General features: G+C 46.7%; 1 protein-coding gene across 1 annotated transcript; it reads right to left on the bottom strand.

The window, feature by feature from the left end:
* Nucleotides 1-1737: 1737 nt before the first annotated feature.
* Nucleotides 1738-12088, bottom strand: LOC142281355 (cell division control protein 6 homolog; the record flags this gene model as incomplete). The annotated part of the gene is made up of 5 exons (XM_075332842.1): nucleotides 1738-2342; nucleotides 10909-11049; nucleotides 11157-11368; nucleotides 11769-11833; nucleotides 11961-12088. Coding segments are annotated over 5 exons (633 nt in total), but the record flags the coding sequence as incomplete, so codon positions are not given.
* Between the last annotated feature and the right edge of the window lie 1134 nt (nucleotides 12089-13222).

The following is a 13222-nucleotide window of genomic DNA, read 5'->3' as shown; positions in this document are numbered from 1 at the left end:
GCCATCTTGCCAGAGCCTACGCATAGACAGTTTCTGGCCTGACATTACATTCTGTCAGGACCTGGAACTCAGCAGCGCCGCCGGAGACACTCAGTGTCCTCCTCCTCCTCCTCCATGTGTCCGATCCCGGAACCTCTGACCTGGTAAAATGATTGGCGTGAACAACCCCAGCCGTGCTAGCCTGCGGGACACAGACCCGGACAGAAAAGTGTAAACCAACGTGTAAAACTGCCGGGACCCTTATGGCTCTGACAAGACCCCAACCCAGACGCCAGCATATACAACTGCAGAGACATCCGCTGTAGCAGGACATAGACCTGGTATGAGACCATTGTATACTACCACAAGGGTTCTCACCCCCGCAGGACACAGACCCGGCATTTTGTACCGGCGTATACAACTGCCAGGGTTTTCACCCCAGAAGGACACAGACCTGGCCTGAGACCGGCGTATACCACCGCAGGAGTTCTCACCTCTGCAGAACACAGACCCAAAACAGGTGAACAATTCCTTCCGGAGGAGCCGCTTAGACTCAAAAATAAAAAAAAGCGGAGGTCCCTGATTTTAAAACCAAGGACACTAACCATAAGCTGTTCTTCGCTCAGCCACAGCACTTCTGGGTCTCCCATCCAGGGACAAGAAAAGCTGATGCGGTGGAGAAGTGCAGTCCTTTAATTTTAGTGGGTTTCCTGTCCAAATGAGGGGCGGAGCCATCTCTCTAGTGGCGCTGTTGTAGCAACGGGAAAAAAAAGGCATGTATTTTATACAGCATTGGTCTGGCCAAGATGTGCATTTGTTTGTGCAGAAATGTCTGCTGCAAATACTTAATGTGCGCACATACCCTTACCACACTTAAATATCTTTGCAATAATGGTGCATATCATAAGTAGAGATGAGCAGGTACCGAAATACTTATAACGAGTACTTTGTAATTCTCGCATATTCATTCCGAATTGCGAGTACAATGCAAGTCAATGGGAAATGCGTCTGAGGGATGGGAAAGTGATGAAACTGAATGGGGAGAGCCTGGAGAATATGCTTCCATGCATTTCTGACTCCCATATAAGTCTCCCCCCCCCCCCTCCTCGATCGGTAAGTATGAAGCACGGCCAGCCAATCACAGTAGTGAAACAAACAAGATGGCTGCGGCTTTACTGTGATTGGTTAAGAAGCCCAGCATGTTTAGTTGCGGCAAATCAGGTGCCAGAGTAGCAAATAGTAACGATTACACTCGCTCACTACTAATCATAAGCAGGATTCTAACTCCTTGCTTGCATGATTACTATTTATTGCTGTGTAAATGTCTGATTTATTTTTCACGTCACCTCAATTTTAAAGGGCTGCAGAACATGTTGACACTATATACATACAAGCTTATTATACATGAAACACCGCTGCAAGTTATTTTTTGTTAACTGATCCTATAAAAGGATAGCGTTGCATGATCTATTGTTGAGCTCCATTAAAATCTTTTATTCTTTTAAATAAAAAAACCCATTACATTGCTATTTTTTCCCTAAAGGCATGGCTTCCAAGGAATATAGAAATGCACAATTATAGTGCAGCACATTTGGTTTTTGGATGAAGCCTTACATGATAATGGTAAGAATTTGGCCACTTTCACAATTGCATTACCAAATCACAATATGTTTGGATGAATAAAGCAGCAGCATTTTTTAAAGAAAACAAGACAAAAAACATGTTTCATTTTTAAGTTTATTAAAAAAAAAAACACCACAACATGTAATCTCTGATCATATGCATCTGTAAAACCAGAACGTACACCATAGATCCTAAACATCCATTACCATTTGTCACACGATGCAGCAGAACAATAAAAACTAGCATTTGTGTTCTAATTAAAAATAATATGTACAAGTTTAGATACAATTTATGCTACAGTTTAATAAAAATTAAAAAGTAAAAAAAAGTGCCTTTCTTCTGCACTGGCTGCATCTGGTAGTACAGGTCAATTACATTTAATTTCTTGTATCTGAAACTGCCTATAAAGAAAGGAGCTGCTGCTGTGAAGGTCCTTTTATCTCATACGAAACATTTAGGAGTCTGTGAGAAAGTTTTAATAAAGGCAAATTCAATGACACTTTGAACAGGAACACAATCATAAGATCAATATGTCAGTACTGTATGAGCAGCTAAGGCATTAAATGCTCTTTTGTACAGTTTTCTTTTTTTAAATAAATATGAAATTTAAAATCAAAATTTACACAAAGTACATTAAACAAAATACAAATAGTTTAGATCCCAGCATGTAGGATATTTCCAATTAAAACCTTGTCCTTGAATGCGTGCTCTATGTCTCGCTCCTCAATTTTTAAAGACACCTGAAGAAAAAAAATAAATAAAAATGTTTAGCTATTTAAGAATAAAACAAAATTAAAGCTGTACAATCAGAAGAAATCAAGTCATGCAAAATCAGTGGCTGGATTATACAACAATCTTTTCTTGCAGAATGGTTTGAACAAGATTAGAAAAACCAATAGTCTATTTTTAAAAAGAATCTGTCAGGAGGATTTCACACCCCAAACTATTTATATGCAAATGTGGCTCTTTCAAAGACAGGTCTAGAAATACCTTTACATGACCAGTCTGTTCCTCTATTACTGAGAAATCAGTGTTTGAACTAATATGCAATTGAGGCTGAAGATCTGAAGTCTGCCACTCCAGCTCTATTCCCAGCCCAGTAGCTTGTCTGACCACCTCTATGCCATCTCTGTTAGGAGTCTCAACACAGAAACTAGCCAGATATCCCTCCGGGAAGGGCCTAGCCAAGGAGTGGTTCTTTTTAGGAGACCACCATACCCACCATATTAAGTGGCCCTTTTAGTCAATATCCAACTCTTTGACAAGTTTAAAGACATGACAAGGGAAATACCAAGGTCAGGTATCCATCCACAGACAGCTGTTTCGGGGTATTGCCCCTCATCAGTGTGGAGTAGGATTCTGGTTTTTATCTCCTCTTTTTGTTGCTATTTTTGATATTTATCAGTGTAGGGACCTGCAAGCGTGAGGATCCGTGATGAGGATTGCAGGCTTATGTACATTGGCCAATTTACTAACTAATACCTCATATATATTTAATATATTTTTTTCACTATTTTTATACAGGGTGCAGCCGGGCCTCTTAATACAGGCCGTGCATAGTGGAGTCTCTGTCCCTTGTGTGCTGCAGTGAGTAGTGTCCGAGTACCCCGCCTAATCTAATAGTAAGGGCGTGGTAATAGGTTGCTGGCTGGACACCATGCACATACAAGTGTGAACAGCGCCCTATGCGCGCCACTAGTGTGCAATTTACCTTGCACCTGTGAAGTGTCCATCATGTTGAGAGGTTTGTCTGCATCCTGTTTGTGCATAGATGTGTTGGCCTGGGCTAACTGGACTGGTTGCCCTCTTTTCTGCTGTGAGTATATTACATTTTTGGGGGAGTTTTTCATCTCTACTTTTTGTTGGTATTTTTGATATTGCTCCCACCCAGCCAGAATCCTACTCCACACTGATGAGGGGCAATACCCCCGAAACAGCTGTCTGTGGATGGATACCTGGCCTTGGCATTTCCCTTGTCATATCTTTAAACTTGTCAAAGAGTTGGATATTGACTAAGAGGGCCACTTAATATGGTGGTCTCCTAAAAAGAGCCACTCCTTGGCTGGGTCCTTCCCGGAGGGATATCTGGCTAGTTTCTGTGTTGAGACTCCTAACAGAGGCTCCACGGACTTTTTTGATTTGCATATTTCCCAGGGGGCAATGCACCTAGAATTTCACTGTATTGAGCACCCTCGTTGGCTGCCGGCAGTGTTTTCTATGGCTGGTCTCCCCGAGATCAGTGATTGTTTTGTCTTAAACCTCTATGCTATGTGACTTAAAGCAAAGCAGTTAAGTAGGAGATGACACTGGGTGAGAGCTAGTGACAGAGGCTTCAGATCTACGGTAACTCTTCAACCTCATTTGGATATCAATACAAACGATAATTTTTTATTTTTTTTTTTTAAGTATCAGAGCAATGGACTGGCTATGTAAAGGTATTACTACTGTCTTAGAAAAGGCTATATGCTTATATAAATAGTTTGGGGTGTAAACTTATGCTGATAAACTCTCAATGTTAGTACAGTCCATGGGTTGTCGTAGTATTTCAGTTTAGCTCAATTAAAAGGGAACCTGTTTGGTACAAACAAAAGAAGGGAATTTTGTTTACTTACCGTAAATTCCTTTTCTTCTAGCTTTAATTGGGAGACCCAGACAATTGGGTGTATAGCTATGCCTCCGGAGGCCACACAAAGTATTACACTAAAAGTGTAAAGCCCCTCCCCTTCTGCCTATACACCCCCCGTGCCTCACGGGCTCCTCAGTTTTGGTGCAAAAGCAAGAAGGAGGAAAAAAGTATAAATTGGTTTAAAGTAAATTCAATCCGAAGGAACATCGGAGAACTGAAACCATTCAACATGAACAACATGTGTACACAAAAAAACAGGGGCGGGTGCTGGGTCTCCCAATTGGAGCTAGAAGAAAAGGAATTTACGGTAAGTAAACAAAATTCCCTTCTTCTTTGTCGCTCCATTGGGAGACCCAGACAATTGGGACGTCCAAAAGCAGTCCCTGGGTGGGTAAATAATACCTCATAATAGAGCCGTAAACGGCTCCGTCCTACAGGTGGGCAACCGCCGCCTGAAGGACTCGCCTACCTAGGCTGGCATCTGCCGAAGCATAGGTATGCACCTGAAAGTGTGCAGGCTCGACCAGGTAGCTGCCTGACACACCTGCTGAGCCGTAGCCTGGTGCCGCAAGGCCCAGGACGCTCCCACGGCCCTGGTAGAATGGGCCTTCAGCCCTGAGGGAACCGTAAGCCCCGAGGAACGATAAGCTTCGAGAATTGGTTCCTTGATCCACCGAGCCAGGGTTGATTTGGAAGCTTGTGTCCCTTTACGCTGGCCAGCGACAAGGACAAAGAGTGCATCCGAGCGGCGCAGGGGCGCCGTACGAGAAATGTAGAATCTGAGTGCTCTCACCAGATCTAACAAGTGCAAATCCTTTTCACATTGGTGAACTGGATGAGGACAAAAAGAGGGTAAGGAGATATCCTGATTGAGATGAAAAGGGGATACCACCTTAGGGAGAAATTCCGGAACCGGACGCAGAACCACCTTGTCCTGGTGAAACACCAGGAAAGGGGCTTTGCACGACAACGCTGCTAGCTCAGACACTCTCCGAAGTGAAGTGACTGCTACTAGGAAAACCACTTTCTGCGAAAGGCGTGAGAGAGAAATATCCCTCATTGGCTCGAACGGTGGTTTCTGAAGAACCATCAGCACCCTGTTCAGATCCCAGGGTTCTAACGGACGCTTGTAAGGAGGGACGATGTGACAAACCCCCTGCAGGAACGTGCGTACCTGTGGAAGTCTGGCTAGGCGCTTCTGAAAAAACACAGAGAGCGCAGAGACTTGTCCCTTAAGGGAGCCGAGCGACAAACCCTTTTCCAATCCGGATTGGAGGAAGGACAGAAAAGTGGGCAAGGTAAATGGCCAGGGAGAAAAACCCTGAGCAGAGCACCACGACAGGAATATTTTCCACGTCCTGTGGTAAATCTTGGCGGACGTTGGTTTCCTAGCCTGTCTCATAGTGGCAATGACCTCTTGAGATAATCCTGAAGACGCTAGGATCCAGGACTCAATGGCCACACAGTCAGGTTGAGGGCCGCAGAATTCAGATGGAAAAACGGCCCTTGAGACAGCAAGTCTGGTCGGTCTGGTAGTGCCCACGGTTGGCCGACCGTGAGATGCCACAGATCCGGGTACCACGACCTCCTCGGCCAGTCTGGAGCGACGAGGATGGCGCGGCGGCAGTCGGCCCTGATCTTGCGTAACACTCTGGGCAACAGTGCCAGAGGAGGAAACACATAAGGGAGTTGAAACTGCGACCAATCCTGAACTAAGGCGTCTGCCGCCAGAGCTCTGTGATCTTGAGACCGTGCCATGAATGTCGGGACCTTGTTGTTGTGCCGGGACGCCATTAGGTCGACGTCCGGCATGCCCCAGCGGCAACAGATCTCCTGAAACACGTCCGGGTGAAGGGACCATTCCCCTGCGTCCATGCCCTGGTGACTGAGAAAGTCCGCTTCCCAGTTTTCTACGCCCGGGATGTGAACTGCGGATATGGTGGAGGCTGTGGCTTCCACCCACAGCAGAATCCGCCGGACTTCCTGGAAGGCTTGCCGACTGCGTGTCCCGCCTTGGTGGTTGATGTATGCCACCGCTGTGGAGTTGTCCGACTGAACTCGTATCTGTTTGCCTTCCAGCCACGGCTGGAACGCCTTTAGGGCAAGATACACTGCCCTTATCTCCAGAACATTGATCTGAAGGGAGGACTCTGTCTGAGTCCAAGTACCCTGAGCCCTGTGGTGGAGAAAGACCGCTCCCCACCCTGACAGGCTCGCGTCCGTCGTGACCACCGCCCAGGATGGGGGCAGGAAGAATTTCCCCTTCGACAGAGAAGTGGGGAGAAGCCACCACTGAAGGGAAGCCTTGGCTGCCCGAGAAAGGGAGACGTTCCTGTCGAGGGACGTCGACTTCCTGTCCCATTTGCGGAGAATGTCCCATTGAAGTGGGCGCAGATGAAACTGCGCAAAAGGAACTGCCTCCATTGCTGCCACCATCTTCCCTAGGAAGTGCATGAGGCGCCTCAGGGGGTGTGACTGACCTTGAAGGAGAGATTGCACCCCTGTCTGTAGTGAACGCTGTTTGTTCAGCGGAAGCTTCACTATCGCTGAGAGAGTATGAAACTCCATGCCAAGATATGTCAGTGATTGGGCCGGTGTCAGATTTGACTTTGGAAAATTGATGATCCACCCGAAACTCTGGAGAGTTTCCAGAGCAATGTTCAGGCTGTGTTGGCATGCCCCTTGAGAGGGTGCCTTGACAAGTAGATCGTCTAAGTAAGGGATCACCGAGTGTCCCTGAGAGTGTAGGATTGCCACCACTGTTGCCATGACCTTGGTGAAGACCCGTGGGGCTGTCGCCAGGCCAAAAGGCAGTGCCACGAACTGAAGGTGTTCGTCCCCTATGGCGAAACGCAGGAAGCGCTGATGCTCTGGTGCAATCGGTACGTGGAGATAAGCATCTTTGATGTCGATTGATGCCAGGAAATCTCCTTGGGACATTGAGGTGATGACGGAGCGGAGCGATTCCATCCGGAACCGCCTGGTTTTCACATGCTTGTTGAGCAGTTTTAGGTCCAGAACGGGACGGAAGGATCCGTCCTTTTTTGGCACCACGAACAAGTTGGAGTAAAAACCGTGACCCCGTTGCTGAAGAGGAACAGGGATCACCACTCCTTCCGCCTTCAGAGTGCACACCGCCTGCAGAAGAGCCTCGGCTCTGTCGGGGGGCGGAGATGTTCTGAAGAAACGAGTCGGAGGACGAGAGCTGAACTCTATCCTGTAACCTCGAGATAGAATGTCTCTCACCCATCGGTCTTTTATTTGTGGCAGCCAGGCGTCGCAAAAGCGGGAGAGCCTGCCACCGACCGAGGATGCGGTTTGAGGAGGCCGAAAGTCATGAGGAGGCCGCTTTGGGCGCGGTTCCTCCGGCGGTCTTTTTAGGACGTGACTTAGACCGCCAGGAATCGGAGTTCCTCTGATCTTTCTGAGGCCTTTTGGACGAGGAGAATTGAGACCTGCCCGTGGTCCGAAAGGACCGAAACCTCGATTGTACCTTCCGTGGTTGAGGTCTGTTTGGTTTGGACTGGGGTAAGGATGAATCCTTTCCCTTGGATTGTTTAATGATTTCATCCAATCGCTCACCAAACAAGCGGTCGCCAGACAATGGCAAACCGGTTAAGAACTTTTTGGAAGCAGAGTCTGCCTTCCATTCACGTAGCCACATGGCCCTGCGGAGTACCACCGAATTGGCGGATGCCACCGCCGTACGGCTCGCCGAGTCCAGGATAGCATTAATGGCGTAGGACGCAAATGCCGACGCCTGGGAGGTTAAGGACACCACTTGCGGGGCAGACGTACGTGTTACTGTATTAATCTGCGCCTGACAAGCTGAGATAGCTTGGAGTGCCCATACGGCTGCGAATGCTGGAGCAAAAGACGCGCCGATAGCTTCATAGATGGATTTCAACCATAGTTCCATCTGTCTGTCAGTGGCATCTTTGAGTGAAGCCCCATCTTCCACTGCAACTATGGATCTAGCCGCCAGTCTGGAGATTGGAGGATCCACCTTAGGACACTGAGTCCAGCCCTTGACAACCTCGGGGGGGGAAGGGATAACGTGTGTCCTTAAGGCGCTTGGAAAAACGCTTGTCTGGACAGTCTCGGTTTTTCTGGATTGCCTCTCTGAAGTCAGAGTGATCCAGAAACGTATTTAACGTACGCTTGGGAAACCTGAAACGGAATTTCTCCTGAGAAGCTGACTCCTCAATTGTAGGAGCAGGGGGAGAAATATCCAACACCTGATTGATGGTCGCTATAAGGTCATTCACTACGGCGTCACCCTCAGGTGTATCTAGGTTGAGAGCGGCTTCAGGATCAGAATCCTGATCTGTTACCTCCGCTTCATCCTCCAGAGAGTCCTCCTGCTGGGACCCTGAACAGTGTGATGAAGTGGAGGGAATTTCCCAGCGACCCCGCTTGGGCGGCCTGGGACTGCGGTCCGTGTCAGAGACCTCACCCTGGGACCTATGGGTCACCCCAGGGGCACTTTGCTGTTCCAACTGAGGGGGACCAGGGGTCAAGGATTGGACAGTGCCCGGGGCCTGAATCACCGGTCTGGACTGCAATGCTTCCAGTATTTTAGCAGACCATTTATCCATACTCTCAGACAGTTTGTCAGCAAAGGCTGCAAACTCCGTCCCTGTCACCTGGTAGCTGTACATGAGGTACAGGTTGCAAAGTACGCCTGTGCTTTGGCACCCTTGCTTTTTGCGGATGACATGTTGTCTCCTCTGAAAACAACCAGGAGGGTATATAGCCAAAAATCAACAGAGCGACCGTACAGTGCAAATGTATAGCCTATATATATATATCTATATCTATATCTATATATATCTATATCTATATGTATATATATCTATATATATATATATCTATATATATATATATATATATATATATATATATATATATATATATATATATATATATATATATATATATATATATATATATATATATATATCTATATCTATATCTATATCTATATCTATATCTATATCTATATCTATATCTATATCTATATCTATATCTATATCTATATCTATATCTATATCTATATCTATATCTATATATATATATATATATATATATATATATATATATATATATATATATATATATATATATATATACACACACTTCGGTACTCAGTGGGGCCAGCACCACAGGTGCTGCTTACCGACCGCTTGGAGCGGTTGTGTGATCACCAGATTCCCTGCCTGGGTCTCCCTGTGTTGTCTCTCCTCTCCAGCGTCTGAATCGCTGACAGGAATGGCTGCCGGCGTTCTGTGGGGAGGAGGGGACCGTGGGCGTGCCCAAGAAAAGTGCGGGAATCTAGTGCCCCAGTGTACTGAGTGAAGAGGGAGGAGGATACTAATGTATGCTTCAGCCAGCCCTCAGCGCTGACGATCTGTGCAGCGTCCCGCCCTTCCCCTGACTGGCAGGCCTGTGGGCGGGAATATACGACACTAGGCCGCAGAAGCCGGGGACTAAAGTTATAAGCGCGGCCGCGCGGTAGTCCCCGGCGCACTAACACACCCAGCAGTGCTGCAATGTGTATGGCACAAGCGCTCCATGCGCGGTAGTCCCCCCTCACAGTAGCAGGGCCTTGTCCCTGACGATACCCGGCTCCTATCCAGCAGATTCCCAGGGGCTGCGGAGGGAGCACGGTCCCTGTGCCTGGAGACCGATTAGGATCCCACTTCACCCAGAGCCCATTAAGGGATGGGGAAGGAAAACAGCATGTGGCTCCTGCCTGTGTACCCGCAATGGGTACCTCAACCTTAACAGCACCGCCGACACAGTGGGGTGAGAAGGGAGCATGCTGGGGGCCCTGTTATGGGCCCTCTTTTCTTCCATCCGACCTAGTCAGCAGCTGCTGCTGACTAAGCTGTGGAGCTATGCGTGGATGTCTGCCTCCTTCGCACAAAGCATAAAAACTGAGGAGCCCGTGAGGCACGGGGGGTGTATAGGCAGAAGGGGAGGGGCTTTACACTTTTAGTGTGGTGCTTTGTGTGGCCTCCGGAGGCATAGCTATACACCCAATTGTCTGGGTCTCCCAATGGAGCGACAAAGAAAAGCTACTTACCTGCAGATATAGTGGTAAACTAGTTGCATAATGTTTTATTCATGTTAGGTTGGCTTAATGTAGCAGCTGCCCTAGTGAGAAAATTACATGTTCTTGTCCCTGCAGCAGCTCATTTCCAGCCATCAGGATGGTGCATGAATCCATTACAATCCCCACGTACTATATGGTGAGCACACTGTAATCGCTCCCTGACCCACTGAACGACATCCTACTTTTCAGTGAGCGTGGAGCCAGTTAAGGTGCAGGGGGAAGATTGTCGAGAATGACAGCACTCAGTAGTGAGTGGTAACTAACAGCCTCCCCTGCACCACCACAACTGGAAAAGAGCAGCTGCAGGAAGAATAAAATTTCATTTTCTCCCTGCTGTGCTTGAAGTCATAGAAAAACATGGATAAAAAGCTATTCACCAGCACATTATCACTAAAGCAGACAGGTTCCCTACAAAGTGAAAGGAACGGCAATAGCAATATTTGCATTTCACACAATAGAAAAAGAGCAGTACCAGAACATCTGGGCAGGTATTGCACTGTTTTTACAATTAAGAAGCCATGTTTTTTTTGTAAACCCTTTAATGCAAATTTGAAAAACTTACTTTTGTGAGTCGGGCTTCCTTAGCTCTCTTGAGACCCAAAATCCCTCTAGCTTCCAGAAGCTGACACAGGGAAAGGCATTCTGACTGGCCAACCATCGCCATCTGCTGTTTTCGGCACACCTTGCTATAGGTCTCATAAAGCTGCAAGGCAAAAAAGTAGTCTAGATAACTACAGAGGTAGAATTGCAGAAGTGCTACACAGAAATTGGTATAACTGCTTTGAATAATGCAAGGTGCTGTAGACTGACCTTTCCCATGGTCACCTCCTTGATTTTGCTCTGTTGTGAGAGCAGCAAAAGAGAACACACTACAAGTTTCTGCTGCAGAGGAAAGGTCTCATCTCCTGTGCTGCCTGACGACATTTTGTCACCATACACATCAGATATGACCCGAGAAATGTGTGGCAGACTGACTTTCTTTGGAACAGGTGTAGATGTTGTTTCTTTAACTGGAGAAGCACCTATCAGGCAATAAAATAGGAGGTCCTTGTTACTAAAGTAGAAGGAACAATCAAATCTAGTAAAAAATAAATATCGGAAAAAAAGTTAACATTTACAGCAAGTTCTGTTACAGAGGAGAAAGCAACACAGTACCCAAATTTTTTCTCTTGTAAACAGATGAGAAAGCAACACTGATCTCTGCAGCAACATTAAAACACACACACACACACACACACACACACACACACACACACACACACACACACACACAGCAGTTATACAGCTGTAGCCAAACACTTGACAACTATGTCACAAAAAGAACAAGAAGAGGAATAGGGCAGGATGCACGCAGCTGTGAAATCCTGTTACCCATACTGCACACACCGCCAGGAAATTGAAGGGAGATAACCATCTACTTACATGCAGATTGAGGCTTCAGGACAGTCTGGCTTCTCACATCCGACTCCACTATTTCTACCGCTCGCCTACAAATGAGAAGTACATAGATGTAAACACACGCATTAGAGGGAGATGAAGAAAAAGAAAATACTTGACTTCTAGGATTTGTTCATAGCAAAAACGAATCAAAAGATGAACGAGAGTGTCAATTACCTGCATATGTCCAAAGCTTTCCGAGCATCCCCAGACACGGCAGATACTTTTCTGGCACAAAACTGAATGGCTGCATTATCCAGAACTGGGTCCCCCAAGACCTGTGTAAAAGGAAAAGTATTAATTAACTAAGTCACTTTTAGAATAAGAATTTGTGAGTGTGATAATACACTAGAAACAAATGACCAATTTTATAATCAGGTTTGTAACCAGCTGAGAAAAGGCTTGACTGCCAGATAAGCCATACTTTACCATAGTTCAGGGTGTGCCCAGATTCCTGCTATGAAATTAATGTGCTGCCTTAGGCCACTTTCACGTTTTTCACAGTCCGTGGTGAAGGTGCGTATGTGTGCGCGCGTCCATGTTCTACGTGCGCTGTCCGTGTGACATCCAAATAGCACGAGCTTGTATACTTGCCTGTCTCTGGAGGTGCTGATACTTCAGGGTCCGCGGTCAGTGCAGTTAGTATGCAATGAGAATAATGAACGGGCCCGAAAGCAGAAGGCAGAGGAAGAGACAGCATTGCTGGAGACAGGCAAGTATAAAGATTCTTTATTTTTATGTGATCTGTTTTCATCACATCAATGTGTGGTCCATGTTACACTTGTGCTGCCAGCAGAAAATAGACATGTTGCCGTATGGAGTACACGGACACACGGTACAAGTGAAAAGAAGGGAATTTTGTTTACTTACCGTAAATTCCTTTTCTTCTAGCTCTAATTGGGAGACCCAGACAATTGGGTGTATAGGCTATGCCTCCGGAGGCCGCACAAAGTATTTCACTTAAAAGTGTTAAGCCCCTCCCCTTCTGCCTATACACCCCCCGTGCTCCCACGGGCTCCTCAGTTTTGGTGCAAAAGCAAGAAGGAGGAAAAAGAATTATAAACTGGTTTAAAGTAACTTCAATCCGAAGGAATATCGGAGAACTGAAACCATTCAACATGAACAACATGTGTACACAAAAAAACAGGGGCGGGTGCTGGGTCTCCCAATTAGAGCTAGAAGAAAAGGAATTTACGGTAAGTAAACAAAATTCCCTTCTTCTTTGTCGCTCTATTGGGAGACCCAGACAATTGGGACGTCCAAAAGCAGTCCCTGGGTGGGTAAAATAATACCTCGTAAGAGAGCCGTAAAACGGCCTCTTCCTACAGGTGGGCAACCGCCGCCTGAAGGACTCGTCTACCTAGGCTGGCATCCGCCGAAGCATAGGTGTGCACCTGATAGTGCTTCGTGAAAGTGTGCAGGCTCGACCAGGTAGCCGC

This window comes from Anomaloglossus baeobatrachus, unplaced genomic scaffold (assembly GCF_048569485.1).
Source record: "Anomaloglossus baeobatrachus isolate aAnoBae1 unplaced genomic scaffold, aAnoBae1.hap1 Scaffold_4719, whole genome shotgun sequence".
Lineage (NCBI taxonomy): Eukaryota > Metazoa > Chordata > Amphibia > Anura > Aromobatidae > Anomaloglossus > Anomaloglossus baeobatrachus.
Note: the sequence above shows the minus strand (reverse complement) of the source record. Positions and strands in the feature narration are given on the sequence as shown.